Source organism: Silurus meridionalis, chromosome 25 (assembly GCF_014805685.1).
Source record: "Silurus meridionalis isolate SWU-2019-XX chromosome 25, ASM1480568v1, whole genome shotgun sequence".
Classification (NCBI taxonomy): Eukaryota; Metazoa; Chordata; class Actinopteri; order Siluriformes; family Siluridae; genus Silurus; species Silurus meridionalis.
Genome location: NC_060908.1, coordinates 16,044,672 through 16,065,000, shown reverse-complemented (window position 1 = coordinate 16,065,000; position 20,329 = coordinate 16,044,672). Strand labels below are relative to the sequence as shown.

Sequence of the window (20,329 nt, the reverse complement as noted above, 5' to 3'; positions counted from 1 at the left end):
AACTGCATTTAGACTACAAACTAGAGAACGACACTAAAAATTCCACGAAGACCATGGGACAGGACGGAATCCACAGTTTCATTTTTAAAAAAAAGGAGGGAAAAGGGGGAGAGGAAACGAAAGACCTCAGACCGTTCTCCGAGAGAGAGAGGATAGAGAGCACAGGATACGAACGACAGGCTATCGTTCGAGCTTGAGGTGGGTATCGTCCCCCTTGTTCCCCCCCCAGAGTTCCTTGCTCTGGATCGTTCGAGGCATCCAGCCCTCATTTGAAGCACCAATTCCCTGCGTACAAGGGCGTTGGAGCGAGACTATTTACACTCTCGTAACGGTTAGGGCGAACAGATCTTAGGTCAGGTGGGAAAATGGATTCGAGTCGAGGTACAGAACCGTTTCCCGGTCAGAGTTCACAGAGAGAGAAGACAAGCTTGTGGAGCAGCAGCGGAGTCTAACGGCAGGGTGCCCGTGGTGTGTCATCCACTGCCCCCGGAGAGGAAAGAGGACAGAGAGGGGGCAGGAATGCCGGCACACACTTCAAGCCAAGGAATGTACTCTACTCGAACACACTCATCAACTGCCACCATTAGCACGAGAAGAGAGCTAGAACGCAGGAAGGTGTTCAGGTGACCCCCCTATGTGGAGCTTGTCCGTTCTGACATCATCCTTGCCAAAGATCCAGTGAGGATCCTGTTCAAGTTACAATGTTGAGGTAGTTACCGAATTTTTTTTTCTGAATTTGCAAACCATTTCACTTGAGCACAATGGCCAAGTTGACGTAGCTAACCGCATGGGCGATATTAGCCAATGGAACAGTACCGAAGGACGTCAGGATGGAACACTTTGTAGTTTCGTTAAAGGGTCTGGAACAATCTGACAAACGTGCCTAAGAATCAGTCTGACTCAGCTTTCTCTAAAACACCCAGTGTCTATTTGAAAGTTCCGGCTGAGGAACCAGAAGCCAGTCAGATGCCAAGCTTCTGAAGGTTGCAGCCAAAAAAAGTGTACAAAATCTATTTGCCTGTCCAAGTTTCTCCAAACTAAGCACAGGATGGACGAAGTCGGTTGGGGGACCACCACAGTAACATTCCAAATCAAAACCATACAAATGAATTAGTAAAAAAGGAAAAATGTAAGCGAAAACAGACAGAAGCCTGAAAAAAATAGAGACTCGGAAGATATGTAGTGTAAGAACATGGAAAAAAAAAGAAAAGGAGAACCCATGGCTAATGAAGTTGCAATTTCATCTGAAGTCGTTTCCTTTTCACCATATTAAATTTCCACAACAAAATGCACAGAGACTTGTGCTCGGCTTTGTGCTTCTGAAATTGCATATTGCATCTCAAATCTCCAAAAAAAAGAGATAATTTAGCCCCGAAAAATCCGCCGGCGTGCGGTAATTTCTCCTCAGCGGCAGACGGATGAATTGCGTTAAAAACGGTCTGTTGATAGACCTCCATCCAAAACGCACTGCACATTTTTAAGGCAATCTTTGTCGCAATAATTCGATAAACGGATGACGCCATGTCTCTCGTTCTTGCTCTCTCGCTCTCTTTCTCCATCACTCTAACGCTTGGATTCGCTTCCCTCTGGTTCCAAAGCGGATTACGGTCTGGGAACTGGAGGCAGTTGATGAATGTCTTTTGCGAGTGTGTATTTAGGTCAGTAGAAGATCGGGCATCGCCACGTGGTTAAATATAGACGGCCGTGGTTCGGACGGAGATCTGCTAATTAATAGGCTGGTGTAAATTCCGAGCCGCTTGAGCTGACCCGGGGCAATCTCTCCACCGGCCGAACCGATGGGTCCGCAGCATCCAGCCCCGCCGTGCTGTGCGTTAGTGGACGCTGCAATGCGTACAGTACATTCCAGAGTTCAGGGCTGCTTGATTCACAGTGTGGTTGAAAAGAGATCACCTTTTTGTTTTTCTGTACCTCATATCTCCCTTTGCTGGATTTAAAAATGCATTTAGCAGCAGAGACGACGATGCTAAAGTGTATGGCCTTAAAAAAAACAGCGAAAACATGCTATGTATTACTCTACCATGGTGTTTTCCAAAGAACGCTTTCCAACAAGACAATGGATACAAGGGTGTGAGGGATACATTCGGGGCGGAGCACCCCTAAACCCCTTCAAGAGAACTGCACAGAGAAAAAGGCATCAAGTCTCAGCTACGCCTCAATGCTTCACTGAGACGGGTGCTCTCAGCACGTTTGCGTCTCGCTAATTATACGCGATTCCTTCACACCACATATCTCGCACCAGCGTCAGAGTGGAAAACAGCGTACTATATTGTCATGAGTTTTTTTGTTTGTTTCTTTTTTACAAAGGCTGCGTTGCGTTTTATGCGCTCTCTTACTCGGGTTGCCAGATCCCCCCACCTACACCCAGGCTAGTTTGCGCAGTAGTGAACTAGGTGCCAACTGGAACTCAATCGAGAACTTTGTTGCACTGCAAAAACACAGGAAATCTTTGTTCCTTTTCCCGTTCTGTTCAAACATCATGAGGTATATCAGCTTGAGCTCTATTCATACAAAAAAAGAAAAAAATAAACCCACACGTTTTTTAAAAAAATCACCAGCGTGCCACTGGAGCCGGAGACCGAATATTTGAGTCTGGAGTATCCCTCGAGGTGCTGATTTCATCATGGTAATGTTAGTGTGACTATCTGTACTTATCCCTGTCCTATTCTTGGGACTTGGTAGGACGATTTGTTTCGAGATGTTTCAAAATGCAGATTCTAAAGGATTAGGCATCAGTCAATTTCATGATTCCCAAAAACTTTTTTTTTATGATGATGATGTTATGACCAATTACAAAATTGCTTGTAATTAATAATTCAACCCCTAAAGTGCTAAAATTTAACTAAGTAAGAACTTTAAATCTCTGATGGTTTCTAATTAGTGATTTACTTATAGCACCGAAGAGGGGTTAACTGGCCAGACTGCACTCGCAGTGTGTGTGTGTGTGTGTGTGTGTGTGTATGTGTGTGTGTGTGTTTACATTCCTGTCCTCTCAAAGGGACCTTTTTAATCTTTGACATTTTTTTGTCTGCCTGCCTTTATGTGGCTGAGTCAAGTTCGACTGCTGATGCCAAACAAACACTCAGATTAAATAAAACACATAAAAAAATCAAGACCAGGAAGTCTTTATACATTCAGGTCAACCTGAAACCACAGGTTTAAAGTAAAATCAAAATATACCGTGACTGAGAAAAATCTGCTGTCCAATTAATAAGAGAAAGCCAGTAACATGGATCCCGAAATGTTTAGCAAGGGTGGACAGAAAATCTTTTGTCTCGTTTAAGTAAATTTGGAAAACCCTACAAGACAGCTTTAGGCCTGAAACATATATAAAGGGCTGAACCAGTGATACTAAATTGACACCAAGAGGTGATGCTGCAGAACTTACTGCCTATGTGGAGGTGTCTGCCATTAATTGTGAACTAATTTGTACAGGCTCCACCAATGACTGAGAAATTTAATAGAACCTCGCTGGTCCCTGGCTGTGTGAGGAACAGAGGAGGTGAGGCCTGAGTCTCTGACCTCCCAGAGTGCCACAGGGTTCAGTACAGAGCCCCTCATAATCTACACCACTTTGCTTTGAGTTTAAAAAATAATTAAAAAAAGAACAGCAGAATTTCAGTCCTAAATTCTTACACACTTTTTGTCTGCCCCCAGGTCCACAGATCGACATCTTTCTTTTCCTTGCTTTCTTTTTTTGTTTTGTTTCTTTCCTCTGTAACAATGACACTCAATCTCTTTGCTTCTGTTCCCCTTACCGACCTCACTCCTCCATTTTGTTTTTGTCTTTTGTATGTTCGCCCCTTTCATTGTCTGCTCTCTTGTTCGTTCCTCTTTCGAATCCCTTTCCTCGCTGCCCTCCCTCCCTCCCCCCATTGCTTGAGTCCCTTCTCTATCCCACTTTCTGAGGATTTGTGGCGCGGACGCCTTGCTCGTACGTGATCCGCTGGCTGATGAGGTACTGCGCGGCCTGCGTTGCTGCCGGCGACCCCGTGATGGTCACTTTGCGGTTGCGCGTTCCTGGGATGAACTCGCCCTTTTTAGAGATCTGGATGCGTGCCCCTGTCAGCTCCTGGTACTCCACCAGTGTCTTCCCTCCTTTCCCTAAAATGGCTCCCACCAGGTTCTCGGGCACAGCAATCTCCAGTACTTCCTTGCCACCCTCGGCAAGTTTCTCAGTCGCCAGCAGTGATGACGCCACCAGTGGGGAGGAAGCCGGGTTCAGGTAGCCATTTGAAGCTCCTGTGGCGGCCGCCAGAGAACCCAGCGAAAACCCAGCGAGCCCAGGTGCAGCCGGGTGCGCTGCTCCTCCGGAAGCCTCGCTGGCGTACGATGCTAAAAGGTTAGCTGCGGCAGCAGCTGCCGGGTTTGCACTCGCAGCAACAGCGGCTAACACCCCAGAGGCGGCTGCTGGGTTCAGGCCAAGCCCCAGAGTGTTGGTGTTGTAGCCATAACTGGCGAGCGTGTTCAGGGCGGAGGTGATAGCCAGCAGATCGTTGCCAGAGAAACCAGACATTGCAGAGGGAAAACTGGCAAGGCCTGCCTGGCCCAGCAGCGTGGATGCAGTGGCAGCAGCAGCAGCAGCAGCACTAGGCAGAACCTCAGCGCTGTTGGCGTACGGTGATCCCGTGGGGTTGGAGTTGGCCACAGGTCCTGTGACATTGGAGTAACTGATGTTGAGGCAGCTACTGCTTTGAGGGTCCTCCTGGATCTTCTGCACAATGATCTCTACAGCCTTGCGGTTCTGCTCAGGCTCGCCGCTCACTGTCACCACCCTCTCCTGCAGGTTGATGCCCTCGGGCTTCTGTGACAGCTGCACCCATGCACCCGACTGCTCCATCACCGACTTCACCGTTGCTCCACCCTTACCGATGATCAGCCCGGCTGTGCTGTTGGGCACGATCAGTTTCGCCTGCATCAGAAAAGGTTAGAAGCCTTAAGGAACAGCACCGATTTTCTCAACAATAACACAAATGTTGAAGAATCTGCACTCTGCAAACAGGAGATGGTAATGGAATCTAAATCAGAAGCTAAATACTAATCAAGAAAGACATTCTGTGAGTGGAGAATTAAGGAGTCATATTACCTTCACCGTGAGATCAAGCCAAGGAATTTATTACAGTACTTGACTCTTTGGCTGTATAAAGTGAATCAAATTTAAATGTCGCTAGTCTCAGTGTCAAGTGTTTGTTATTTTGTTTCTTACAGGCATGAAGGCAGGGTAAGATAAGAAGTTACTTGGCAAGCCACCTTACAGATACCTGTCACTCACCCAGACACAGGTGGTAAAGTTTCTGGTGATTTGTTCACTATTACCTGCTCGATACCACTCCAGACCTGGTTCCAGACAATCAATCTGCACTCTGGCTCAACGACCAGAACCTACAAGTACTATACACAGTTTACTGTGAGTGTGTAGGTGCAAGAGAGTAGAGTGTTGGTCTATAAGGTCTCGCTGACCAGTCATTGCTTATCTCAGCCATTTGTTGATCCTGGGGATTACCATGCAGCTGCCCCCTCTCTTTCTCGGGAACACACAGGTAAAAATAACCCAATGCTCTCGCTCTTTTCAGGCCGGGTCTGGATCTTTCCCCCTGGGAAACACCCCGAGCATGTCATCTCTACAACACTCCAGGCTTTAATATAACACACTGCCTCAGTGCTCTCAGCATCCAGGCTGGTTTTTATTCATGTGCTTTAATCTGTGATTAATACGTAATTCTGAAGGTGTGTGTGTAGGTGTGTGTAGGTGCGTGGCTGACCTGTTTGACGCGGTCAGGGTTGACGGTGGTTTGAGGCTGCAGGATGCTGACTGGTTCGCTTTTCTGGCTGCTTTGCGGCATCTCGCGCACTTTCTCTGCGATGAAATTGTGAACGCCATTTAGCGCCTCTACCGTACCCTGGATCAAACACACGCGCTCTGTTGTACCTGCGCACACACACACACACACACACACACACACACACACACACACACACACACACACAGGTACAATGTGTAATGTGTTATTTCAATGACTATCGTTCCACTGTTTACTGTTTACTATTTCCACAGTTGCTGCAAACCCACACCACACACATTTGATCCCTCTTTGGCAGTTAAAGATGATGACCTGCCTGGAATTCTGTTGCTAAGGATAAAGAACCAGTGACAGTCTCAACAGTTGCTTTGATGGGGATGAACTTGTTTAGTTCCAGGGTGAGTGATCACCCTGGTGGAATAAAAGTGGTTTGAATTGGAAGAGAAAATATATACACTCGGAATATAAAGTTAATGTTCTGGACCAGAGCTTCACTCAGGCATTAATATGAGATCACCAATGACAAATCAGACTCCAGGTCAGGGGTCCCCAGACTACGACTCATGGGCCCCACATTTGGAACGGCCCTCTGAACAATCCGGAGACATATTTTGTAAATATCATTTTACCAATGTTTTACCCTTAGTTTTCCCTAAGGTATTAACAGAGGTCAAGGCACCGATAGTCGATTGCCGGAACTATTGGCTATCGCTAAAAATTCATACCAATAGTTTTTCCGGCTTCCAGGCTACTCTTATATCGAGAGGGGCCTCTAGAGGCGAATCACTGACGCCACCTGTTCTTTGATTTTACACGTGAGACTGCGGACTGCACGGAGAGCGCTATAATATATTTATTATTTATAATTTATTAAATATATAATCACATTTATGAATGAATATATTCATACTTATTTTCTCTAGCACAATTTCATTATTCAGTACTGTTTTTTATTTTTATAATGAAGTTCAGTAATATTTTATATGGATTGTTATGCTTGTTTGTTTTTTTTTTTTTGTCCAGTAACCATTTTAAAAACTATTGGTTGATTAATCGGCTATCGGTATCAGTAAAATCCACCATTGGTCGACTTCTAGTTATTAACATAACATAACAAATTATTTATTAGATTCACCCACCAACCATATTCATATGCATACGTTAGTAAATATTTTTTTTTCAATTGCAATGAATATGAATAAATGTGATTATGACATTAATGCTCTTTTAATAGGTAATATATCTCTTGAAAAGTGATGCTTATTTGCCTGTATGGTGGACCACAAAATAATAAACTAATTTATCATTAGGAGTCATAATAAATACAATCCCCCAAATTGAAGAAAGGAAAAATTCTGTGGCCCTCACAGTTTTTGTGGATATAGGCATAAGCACGAAATGTAGCCAAGCAACTATTTTTTAAGTTTCTCTGCCCTTTTAAAGCCACTCCCTCTTCATTTTGCTTCTCAGGTACTCTATGTATCCACCGTTCCGTTTTTATCTCCCATCATGCATCTCTGTCTTCGTACATCTCTCCGAAAACAGCAATGCCAATAATCTCGTAACAATCTCAGGCAGTAGTTGTAGGTGGGCTCTGAAGCTATCAATCTGTCCACAAAGCTGACTTCATCTTAGCCTTGGCTTGCCTCCATACACTCTACTTCCTGGCTCTGACAGGGAAATGGATCACTACAGAGAACTTGGCTCGGCCAGCTGCTCGCTCATCCTCCACGTCTGCATTCCCTCACTCTCCGTGATGGATTGGCAGGAGTCTGCTTATAGCCCAGAAGCGGAGCTTCTCACCCATCATGTCTTTCACATCGTAATGTCATCAGATGAATAGCATGCCGATACCATAACCTTTCCGATTAGCTTTCGTACTGTTTTTCTCAGTCCTTCCAGGCACCTGGAAGTTCCTTTGTATATTTGGAAATCAGGAGCCACCAAATGAAAGTTATTACTGAATAGTTATAACTACTGGTATGTTTGATTCATCATTCAATTGTTCGTGATCAATCGATGTTCATTTTTAACATACAGACAAAGTATTCGTCTGCACATTTAAACACCATTCATGAAATACATCTACACTGATGGAATCCTTAAAATAAATTGTTTAGATAAAGGAGTCCCTGCTACAAAAGAATTTGAGTCAACAGGTCTATAAAGCTATATGATACCTTCAACTTCCTATTAAAAAATATTCCTAGGTTGCACAACAAGAAAGTTCAAGGTTAATTCGAAATGAAGCTACAGCCGTCCATGGTTGGGAGTCAAGAACCAAACTTAGTGTGAGTCATGGAACAATCTCACACCCCTGTTAACAAGACATCATCTTTAAGTTTATACTGTATGTGTGGACGATCATGTTGCCCTGTAATGTAACATAACACTATTGTGAAAAAAAAAAAAAATTAGGGAATTTCGCTAGCAAGACCTTATTCCTATGATTAATACATCTCCAATTCTCTCTGCCCAAATGAACGACATGTTTTGGACTTGATCTTCAAACCACACTCTCTTTTTTTTTCTCTTTTGATTTTTCCTCCAAACCAATGATTCTTCCCACATATTCCATCAGATCATGCACATTCATGCTACTTTCTTTTCCTGATCTCTATGCAACCTTTGAAGAAGCAAAGGTGTACTTGTGTCAGGTGAAGTATGTATGTACAGTATCTTACAAAAGTGAGTAAACCCCTCACATTCCAGCAATTATTTTATTTTATACCCTCAACAGACAATTCTAGAGAATTTTATCCTAAAACTGATCAGGGTGTGTTTTAGTCAATAGCCGCATAAAAAAATAATAACGTTCAATGGGGAACACAAAGTAGTACAACCTGCAGTGTTTATACACTACATGGACAATTTGTGGACACCGAGTCAAAAGATTGGATTTGTGGACTCCCTATTCCAAATCTGCATTTCCTTTTATATTGACCTCCACTCTTCTGGGAAGATGTTCCACTAGATTTTGTACAGGTAGTGATGTAGGTGAGAAGGTGAGGAGACCTGGGGTGCAGTCAGTGTTCACATTCATGATGTTCAATAGGGTTGGAGCTCTATAGCAGGATATCTTCCACACATCTGGAAAGCAGATCTTCATAAGGGCTCGCTTTGTGCACTTTGTGTCATGCTGGAACAGGTTTTGGGTCCCAAGTTCAAGTGAAGGCAATATTTCATGCCACAGCATCTGATACAATTGTGTGCTTCTGTGTTTGTGTTAACAGTTTGGGGAAAAACCATACATGGTTGGAAACAGCAGGTGCCCCAACACTGAACCGGTATTTCAGGGTATAACAGAGTATATTGGTGTTTTCTGGAAAATGAAGGTTGGTGTGTATGTTTCTGGGTAACGGTGCTGCAACACTGGCCATGTATCTATGAGGTCCTCTGCTGTGATGTCATCTTTATGCACCAGATTGAGTATCAAGCATCTGTTCTATAAACACCTGTTCTTATTTAAACCATGCCACTCACACACACTCGCCCATACACACTCACTCATACTCACACACTCGTTTACACTCACACACACTCGATTACTGCTGAGCGGGTGGGTGTGTTACAAGAAGACAAAAATCGAAAAATCATTTCGGTGTTTATCTAAAAATTGCTGGTCAACAAACAATCAACAGCAGGACACTGCATACAGGACACTGTATGTGTGTGCGTGTGTGTGTGTGTGTGTGTGTGTGTGTTGTGAGACTATGCGTGGGTATGTGTTGTTGGGAGGATGAGTTTCATACAAACACTGTTGGTTCAAGTAAATGGAAAAAGTCTCAGGTTTCTCTGTGTATGTGTGTGTGTGTGTGTGTGTGTGTGTGTGTGTGTGTGTGTGTGTATGGCCTGTGCCTGCAGTACCCACACACTCATTCATATCCACTTGTGTCAGCGATTACTGAGTGGGTACAATGCGTGAAAACACATTACGGTCAAATCAATCAAGTTAACAACCAACACACACACACACACACACACACACACACACACACACACACACACACACACACAGGTAAGTGTTAGTTTAGGTAATTGTGTATGTGTGTTAACATAGGTGTGTGTGTGTTTCACAGGGTTCTAGAGCATGAATAAAGCCTCGGCATAGAGAGGCTTCTTTTTATAGGTGCCCCGTGGGCCACAGGGGCTTTGAATACTCTGCCCTCAGCAGCTCATAAAACAAAGAACGCCTGCTTAATCTCCCTTTATTTTAGTCCGGCTCGAATCGAAACGGCGAGCGCCTCTGTCCCACCACACCGCGCTCTCTGACCGAAGAAACCAAGAGCTTATTCTAGGGCTGTAAGATAGATAACAAAAAAAGATCATGAGAAAAACATGGAGCCATGGTTTGCCAGTTAGCATCAAAGGTGAAGCAGAGAGCATTAATGCGGTGTAAGACCTCACGCCTGGCAGCGGATTATCACTTTATTTCAGGGTCACTTCCCAGCATGGACACGTTCAAGCTGCCATTAAGGTCTGCAGAGCAAAACTGAGTGAATTTATCAAAATCTCTAATAACACTTTATTTTCTTTACGCATTTTAATTTCGTCACACCCCGAAATAAAGTAGTGCCATCGCATTACATTTATTTGAATGAGTCACAATAAATTGCAAAAAATTGTAATAATAATGAAGCTATTGGAGTTGAAGTTGGAGTTGAACTCCTGGTGCTTTTATTCATTCTATTTCTCATTTCTTCTTCCAGTTCATCATTCCCTTCTCTACCCTATCATTCCCTACTCTACCCTATCTTACCCTATCTTACCCTACTCTACCCTATCTTACCCTACTCTACCCTATCTTACCCTATCATCCCCTACTCTACCCTATCTTACCCTACTCTACCCTATCTTCCTACTCTACCCTATCTTACCCTACTCTACCCTATCTTACCCTACTCTACCCTATCTTACCCTATCATCCCCTACTCTACCCTATCTTACCCTACTCTACCCTATCTTACCCTATCTTACCCTACTCTACCCTATCTTACCCTATCTTCCCTACTCTACCCTATCTTACCCTATCATCCCCTACTCTACCCTATCTTACCCTACTCTACCCTATCTTACCCTATCTTACCCTATCTTACCCTACTCTACCCTATCTTACCCTACTCTACCCTATCATTCCCTACTCTACCCTATCTTACCCTACTCTACCCTATCTTACCCTACTCTACCCTCTTACCCTATCATTCCCTACTCTACCCTATATTCCCTACTCTACCCTATCTTTCCCTACTCTACCCTATCTTACCCTACTCTACCCTATCTTACCCTATCATCCCCTACTCTACCCTATCTTACCCTACTCTACCCTATCTTACCCTATCATTCCCTACTCTACCCTATCTTACCCTACTCACCCTATCTTACCCTACTCTACCCTATCTTTCCCTACTCTACCCTATCTTACCCTACTCTACCCTATCTTACCCTATCATTCCCTACTCTACCCTATATTCCCTACTCTACCCTATCTTACCCTACTCTACCCTATCTTACCCTATCATTCCCTACTCTACCCTATATTCCTACTCTACCCTATCTTACCCTACTCTACCTATCTTACCCTACTCTACCCTATCTTACCCTACTCTACCCTATCTTACCTTATCATTCCCTACTCTACCCTATATTCCTTCTCTACCCTATCTTACCCTACTCTACCCTATCTTACCCTATCATTCCCTACTCTACCCTATATTCCCTACTCTACCCTATCATTCCCTACTCTACCCTATCTTACCCTACTCTACCCTATCTTACCCTATCATCCCCTACTCTACCCTATCTTACCCTACTCTACCCTATCTTACCCTATCATCACCTACTCTACCCTATATTCCCTACTCTACCCTATCTTTCCCTACTCTACCCTATCTTACCCTACTACCCTACTCTACCCTATCTTACCCTATCATTCCCTACTCTACCCTATCTTACCATATCTTACCCTACTCTACCCTCTTACCCTATCATTCCCTACTCTACCCTATCTTACCCTACTCTACCCTATCTTACCCTATCATTCCCTACTCTACCCTATCATTCCCTACTCTACCCTATCTTTCCCTACTCTACCCTATCTTACCCTATCATTCCCTACTCTACCCTATCTTACCCTACTCTACCCTATCTTACCCTATCATTCCCTACTCTACCCTATCTTTCCTACTCTACCCTATCTTACCCTATCATTCCCTACTCTACCCTATCATTCCCTACTCACCCTATCTTTCCCTACTCTACCCTATCTTACCCTATCATTCCCTACCCTACCCTATCATTCCCTACTCTACCCTATCTTTCCCTACTCTACCCTATCTTACCCTATCATTCCCTACTCTACCCTATCATTCCCTACTCTACCATATCTTGCCCTACTTTACCCTATCTTATCCTACTCTAAAAAGGACAAGCTTGTAAGTTGTGAAACCTGTAAAAATGACATCATCCCTTGTGCCACGAACTCCAGTGCATAAAAACTCTACGGCTCCATAAACGTTTATCACCGACTCATTTCAAAATGTTAAACCCAAATTTCCTTTTATGCTGAGGAGCCGAGTAAATACGTCTTTTCTAAAGACTCTGGAACCTTTGACAGAAGAAGGGTATTGTTTCACTTGTGAGGAAAAATATAATAAAGACACTAAAGTGTGTGTGTGTGTGTTTAATCTCTGATAGGACAGCTCTGACATTTTAATGACCCAGTGCAGTAAAAAGCTTTTTATAAAACTGTGTGTGTGTGTGTGTTTGTGTGTGTGTGTTTGGACCATACAGCTGTCACTTCACAACACACAAACACACACACGAAGGGACACGTGCAGTCGCTTCACATATCTATATTAAACTTTGTATGTGTGTGTGTGTGTGTGTGTGTGTGTGTGTGTGTGTGTGTGTCTTCACTACCAATCTTCGACATTAATCTAAAATATATACGATGTGGTAAAAAGTTTGCAGACTGTAACTGGTGCTACTCTGACCCACGTGCGTAACCACGCCTGCGATTTCATCACGGACAGCATTATAACGTGACATTCTGCGTGAAAGTGGCGAGATGTTTCACATGACGTACGTTTGACATACGGCGATGCTGCAAGGAGTCGTTCGAGGTGTTTTGAGTGTCATGCACGCTTCAAGAGCAGAAGAAGGTCTAAAACAGTCTGAATAATTTTTTATACACAATGTTTTTGGTTCTGAATGTTTAAACAAGAAATGAATACAATTGAAATGAAATCCTGGCCTGAGAAGAAACGCTGTATGGCCAAAGTAATGGGACACCTGACTTTTCCAGCATTACGTGGTTCAAACTGTTTCCACAGAGTTGGAGGCACATGAAAATGTGCGGCAGCATGAAATTTTCCCTGAACTTCAACTAACTTCACAAAGCCAGCTCCATGAAGATGTCACTTTGCATGGGTTTAAGTGGAAGATCTCCTGCTATAAACCCTATTGAACACCTTCGGATTGAATGTGAACGCTGACTGCACTCCAGGCCTCCTCACCTTCTCACCTACATCAGTACCTGACTTTACTCACAGCATTGTGGCTGAATGAATCTCCACAAAAATCCAGTGGAACATCTTCCCAGAGGAGTGGAGCTCATTATAACAGAAAATGGGTTTGAATGTGGAATTCGATGCTTAAAATGAATCTTTTGTCAAACTTTTGTCCATATAGTGTATAAAAGAGCAAAATCCAACTACTGCTCGGAATCAGATCGGCCTCAGAACACGATCCATTGCGAGGGAGTAAACACGCTGTGGTCTGATGTTTCAGACAGGGTTTAAAACTCTGTGTATGTGAAAGTGTTCTCATTTACATATTAATGGCATCTAGTTTTTCCTGATGAGAGGAAACACGTAGGCGCCTCTGTACCTCTTTTGCTTTTTAATAACGTTTTTTTCTTCTTCTTTGTGGAAACACTACATCAGCCAATTTATTACTCTATATACAAAATTATACTGGTGTTACTTTCGCGTGGCGTGAAAAAAAAAAGGTCCTCGTGTTCAGGGAGTTTAAAGGTGTTTTATTCCCTCAAGCTTTCAGGCTGGAAACGAGTGGAGGAGACGGAGCTGGTACGATCTGCACACGATGGTACTATGGCTTGATGACTGTGTATGTGTTAGAAATGTAAAAGAGAAAAAAACATGGAGGGGGAAAATACGATCTGCTTCGGTGCAATTAGTTTTTTTTTTTTTTTTTAGATCTATTAAAAGAAAATGAAGCGGTGTACAGCAGCGTAGGAGAGAATTTTCCGTCTCAGATATTTTTTCCCTAAGCGCCACTGATTCAGCGAATCGGAATTCTGATGCAAATAGATAATAATCGGGTTTAAGTCGTTTTAATGAAATCAAACCTACGTTTTAAATAAAGACTCGCTCAAAATGCAAACGTCACTCGGATGAACACAAAGTCAAAATCAAGCCCATTTGCGATACTGCAGCTTGAACCCTGACCTTCTGATCAGTAACCAAAAGTCTTATCTACTGAGCTGCACTGTATTGCCAAAAGTTTGTGGACACCTCATCATAGATATGGTATGTGCTTTATAAGCATCGCATTCCACATTTAGTCCCAATGTTCTCTTCTAATTCCCTTCACTCCTCTGGGAAGATGTTCCACTACATTTTAGCTTGTGTGCTTTGTGGACATTTGTGTTCATCATCTACAACAGTGTTAGAAAAGTCAGGAACCGATGTAGGTGAGAAGGTGAGGAGGGTCTCCTGGGGTGCAGTCAGCGTTTACATTCATCCTAAAGATGTTCATTAGATATGAGATCAGAGCTCTATAGCAGGCAACTCAAGATCTTCCTCTCCAAACCATGTAAAGCAGATCTTCAATGAGCTGGCTTTGTGCACAGGGGCATTGCCATATTGGAACAGGTTTGGGTTTCCAAGTTCAAGTCCGATACATTTGTGTACCTCCAGCTTTGTGGTAACAGTTTGGAGAAGATCCACATATAGGAGGAAAAGTCAGGTGTCTCAATACGTTTGTCTATATAGTGTACATCAGCACGAATAATAATCATATGACTGGCGATGAAACATGTTTCCAAACAGCTCAGGAGATTGATGGTATGAAAAAACAGAGAGGACGAAGGCAGAAAAGACGAGTCCTTTGTGCATGTAAATGAACACCTTTATTAATCCTTCGGTCTCGTTGCTCGTCAGATTCAGTGTGCAGAGATGAAGGAGAAAACTTGTTCAATTGAGCAGGATGTGTCCAGGAAAATCCTATTTCATGCCATCATAGGTGACTGATTATTATGATTGTTATGACTATTATTTAGTATTGAAAAAAAAAAAACCCTGAAAATGAACCTTATCACAAATCGTTATGGCTGCTGTCTGTCCTCAACTTCCTTTCACGCCACTTCCTGTGCTGTCTGATCAAATCTCCCGACAAAAAATTGCAATACCAAAATATGCGAAAATAAATGATACGTCAATGATTTGAACCCGATTCTCAATTTATCTCCCCGAATGCATACAGTGCAGCTGGTACACATTAAGGCAATGATGTTAAAGTGGAACTAGTCTCTGCTCTCATGGTGCTATAGGCCGAGATGTCAAGATGATTTACTGTGCTCTACACAGGGGTCAAACAAAAATACGATATCCTGTGCCAGACAGGACTCCTGCCTGACTTCCAATGCATTTATTTCATATCTTTTTCCCCAATAAATGTTGGATAGGAAATGTAGCAGTGTGTGTGTTTGTGTTTGTGTGTGTTGTGTGTGTGCGCTGTAGACTTTCAGTTATCAAAAAGTTTAACTGGTTTTTTAAACCTCTATAATGAGGTTGAATAAACTGTTGGGAGAGGGGGCAATTATTTATAAACATGCAAATAATATTTAAAAAAGCAGTAGTTCATGTGTATATATATATATATATATATATATATATATATATATATATATATATATATATATATATATATATATGTGTGTGTGTGTGTGTGTGTGTGTGTGTGTGTGTGTGTGTGTGTGTGTGTGTGTGTGTGTGTTACCTGGGTAGAAGTCTTTAGATTTGGACAGTTTGATGGTGGCACCAGTCTCTTTCTGCAGCTGGACGATGGTCTGTCCTCCTTTACCGATAATTGAACCGGCTGCATAGCTGGGGATCAGCACTTTCAAGAAGTACTCACCCTCTTCTACACACACACACACACACACACACACACACACACACACACACACACATGCAGGAGCACTTGATTAGAAGCAAGTTAAATCTCATACTCATAAACATCTCTTTAATAATTCTGCTGAGACGCAGGACTGTAAACACCGGAATATGCGCTGGCGATCACGTGTTTCTTGTTTTCTGCAAATTGTTGAGTTGATAAAAAAGGGATACGAGAGCCTAAGTAGAAGTATTGACTCCTAGATTACTAAAAAAATACCTATAGGCACATGGTCATGTGTCATCAAACACATACATCACTACAGTAATAAATCTATAAAAATACAACAGAAGAAAAAGGGAGTTTATAAAAAGCTGGAGAGAAGCACAGAGTGCCGGCAGTGTGGAGTGTCGATGTCAATGTTCTACTATCATTTATATCTAATATTATATAGTCCAGTTTAGAATTAAATAAGTCTCGTTCAGTGGGACACGCCTCATTTACTGCGACTGACAGGAGAAGAAGACAGGAGAATTCAAGAAACACCTCCTTTACAGAGACTTCAGGATACTGAGGCCACACCTCCTTTAGAGATTACAAGATAGTGAAGCCACACCTCCTTTAGACACCACAAGATACTGAGGCCACACCTCCTTCAGAGACTACAAGATACTGAGGCCACACCTCCTTATGAGAGACTTTAAGATACAACTCATTTGTTGAGACTTCAAGACACACAGGCCACACCTTCCTTTCAGAGACTTCATGATACTGAGGTCACACCTCCTTCAGGGACCTCAAGATACTGAGGCCACACCTCCTTTAGAGACCACAAGATACTGAGGCCACACCTCCTTTAGAGACCACAAGATACTGAGGCCACACCTCCTTTTAAGAGACTTCAGGATACATAGGCCACACCTCCTTTACAGAGACTTCATGATACTGAGGTCACACCTCCTTTACAGAGACTTTAGGATAATGAGGTCACACCTCCGTTAGAGACCTCAAGATTCTAAGGCCACACCTTCTTTAGAGAGACTTCAAGACAATGAGGACACATCTCCTTTACATAGACTTCAAGATACTGAGGCCACACCTCCTTTAGGGATTACAAGATAGTGAAGCCACACCTCTATTAGACACCACAAGATACTGAGGCCACACCTCCTTCAGAGACTACAAGATACTGAGGCCACACCTCCTTATGAGAGACTTTAAGATACAACTCATTTGTTGAGACTTCAAGACACACAGGCCACACCTTCCTTTCAGAGACTTCATGATACTGAGGTCACACCTCCTTCAGGGACCTCAAGATACTGAGGCCACACCTCCTTCAGAAATATTTAAAGATACTGAGACCACACCTCCTTCAAAAATATTTCAAGATACTGAGGCCACACTTCCTTTAGAAATATTTCATGATACTGAGGCCACACCTCCTTTAGGAAGACTTTAGGATACAATTCCTTTGGTGAGACTTCCAGATAGTGAGGCCACACCTCCTTTACAACGCTGCCAAGAAGATGAGGCCACACCTCCTTTAGAGATACGTAAAGATTGCTACGGCCACAACAAAGAGAGATTTAAAGACACTCAGGCCACACCTCCTTCACTGAATTATCCAATGATGTAGTTAAGCCAGAGACTAGATAACTTTGTACTTCCTATTTATTATGCTTACTCTTTCCTTTTGAGTTCCTGCCGGTTCTTCCGCTGTCCCACTTAAATCTTCTCTTGCAGAGGAGAGTGACCCGCTTTGGGCTGACACAAGGCTAAATTTATCCACACATTCACAGCAAGCACCTCCAGGCACTAGAACTGCAACAGAGCCACAAAGGAGACCAGGACCAGACCAAGTTCTGATGCACACTAAGCTGTTTAAACAGATTCATTCCCCGGCATCAGCCTGTCAATTAAAAAAGACCAGTGAGAAGATCTGAACCAGTTGATGTTTTCTTCTCTGGTATCATGTACAGCAGCATGTTAGTGTGTGCTGGGATACACTTTTTAAATTCACTAATTCAACAAGCAAAGTTGAATTCTTACTTAGGGTGATGTGTTTGGTTCATCCCTGAAGACATGAGAATCACTTGAGTAAGGAACGCAATCAGGCCAAAGAAGTTCTGAGATAACCATCATATAGTGTGACAAACCGGAAACCATAACATTGTAAAAAACCTGTAAACGCTCAAACGAATCGTAAGCTGAAGTTTTTTTGTCCATATAGAGTATATACTGCAGAAAACAACCCCTGATCGGAATCTGAATAGTCCGATCGATTGACCTCAGAACAGTTGTTTGCTTTTTTTTTCCTGTAATCAGTTTGTGCATTTTTCTGTTTTTAGTGTTTCTAAGCCCAGTTTTAGCTCTCGTCTCTCTCCTTTTTATCAGCTCTGCCCTCCACTCACGGATTGTCAATTTCATACATTACAGTGCTGTAAATTGCTCTGTTTTGCTAAATGATGTACTGTAATTTGTTCAGTTCTCACTACCCCCATACTGATCACTATTCTTGAAGACTCCTGGGTCTCCACAGGACTACATGTATACATGAACGTGACAAATGCATTCTGCTGGTATTTAAGGCGACGAATGACAGACCCTCCCCCTGCTTTCCATTATAGCAGTAGGTCCATGTGGCTGCAGCGTTGGAATTGAATTCCGAAGGCGTTGTCCCATTTATAGCATTTTTGTTGTTGTTGTTTTTTTGTTTTTTTTTATGAAATTCGCATAATTTTTGCTCACTGCAAAAGACAAATCACTTTGGGAGAAAAACCTTCCCATGAGCCTCATAAAAAAACAAAAAACAAAACACAATTAGCATTTAATTTCTGGTTTGGTTTATTTAATAGAATTTTAATGCTTAGGGCTTGTTTTCCTGTCCGTTCGTAGTGTTCACGTCATATAAAGTGGGTAATGTAGAGGTAAGATTCGAATTACTTAATAAAATGTGTGCGAAACACACACACACACACACACACACACACAAATACACACACACACACACACACACACACCATGCTGTGTGTGACTGGGTGGCAGAAAGAGCTGCAGCGTATGGAAGCTAAATCCTCCGATTTGTCCTGGTGAATAGAGCCAGCACTGACTCACTTATACACGGAGACACAACACACACATACACACACACACACACACACACACACACACACACACACACACACACACACACACACACACTCGCAAAACTGAGGTCCAAAAGCACAGCCTTAGACATGCATTCACAGAGAGGAGGTTCAGAGTCACAGATGCACTCTTTCTCTGTCTCACACACACACACACACACACACACACAATGTGACTGCTGTAGCACACTGAAGGAAAGGACAGAAGGTGATGTAATGTAATGGTTTTCCGGTAAGGTGTTTAACCTCTGCACTGAGCTGACTAAGAGCAGGAGAGAGTGTTTGAAATTGTCAGACGCAATAAAACAAAAAGGGAATAAAATGTTATAATTGAATGTAATAATAATGAAAAACACTTTTCCAGTGTAGATGAAAAACCATCCTTTACAATATATGGCCAATTTTCTTGTACATTTTTTTTATCTCATCTCACCTCATCTCATCTTAATGTTTGTGGACATCTGACCATAAAATTGGTATGTCCTTCTATTGTGAACATCCCTGTCCACAACCAGTCTCCATTTACTATTATAATAACCTCCATTTCTCTGGGAAGATGTTCCCCTAGATGTTTGTGTGGCGATTCATTCAACTTTAAGGGTGCAGGTGAGAATGTAAAGGAGGCTTCTGGAGTGCAGTCAGCATTCACCTGGGGTGTTAAATAGGGTTTATAACAGAAGATCTTCCACTCCAACCTATGCAAAGCAGATCTTCGTGGAGCACTTTGTGTCATGTTGGAACATGTTTGGGTCTCCTAGTTCAAGTGAAGTGAAGATTTCATGAGACGTCCTGTACGATTTGTGCGTCTCCAACTTTGTAGTTTGAAGAGGAACCACATAAATCTGGTAAAAATCAGATGTCCAGTACTTTTATTAAACACATCCATGTGTACTGAACATGATCTTAATTTATCACCAAGTCACTGAACTTCCCTCATTGGTCCTCATTGCTTTTAATAGGTGGGAACATGATTGACCAAGAAGAAACCTCATTTAGTGTAATGAAACAAACGGCCATGTGGGAAATGTTCGGAGGACAGCCACAATCACACAACATCCAAAATCACACAACGTATACCAGGCACCAGTGCTCCCCTGGCATCTGTTCTTCACTCGCCACTTGTACCGCTTGCTCCAAACAAATGCATCTTTGCATGTATTCCAAAATGTGCATTTCTTATCATTTTATCACAGTGGAATTAAGCGATTATTTTACAGCGTTTAT

At 42.7% G+C, this 20,329-nt stretch overlaps 1 protein-coding gene across 2 annotated transcripts in view; it reads right to left on the bottom strand.

Moving 5' to 3' along the window:
- The window catches only part of nova1 (NOVA alternative splicing regulator 1), a 31,929-nt gene that overhangs the window by 676 nt on the left and 10,924 nt on the right, over window positions 1-20,329 (bottom strand). For both annotated transcript variants that reach the window (XM_046839467.1, XM_046839468.1), the window contains exons 2-4: window positions 15,840-15,983; window positions 5,781-5,947; window positions 1-4,930 (exon numbers count right to left, since the gene is read on the bottom strand). The exon at window positions 1-4,930 is cut by the window's left edge and continues 676 nt beyond it. In XM_046839467.1, the coding sequence (XP_046695423.1) occupies window positions 3,911-4,930; window positions 5,781-5,947; window positions 15,840-15,983 (1,331 nt within the window). In that variant the 3' untranslated portion in view covers window positions 1-3,910. The remainder of the gene's footprint in view (window positions 4,931-5,780; window positions 5,948-15,839; window positions 15,984-20,329) is intronic.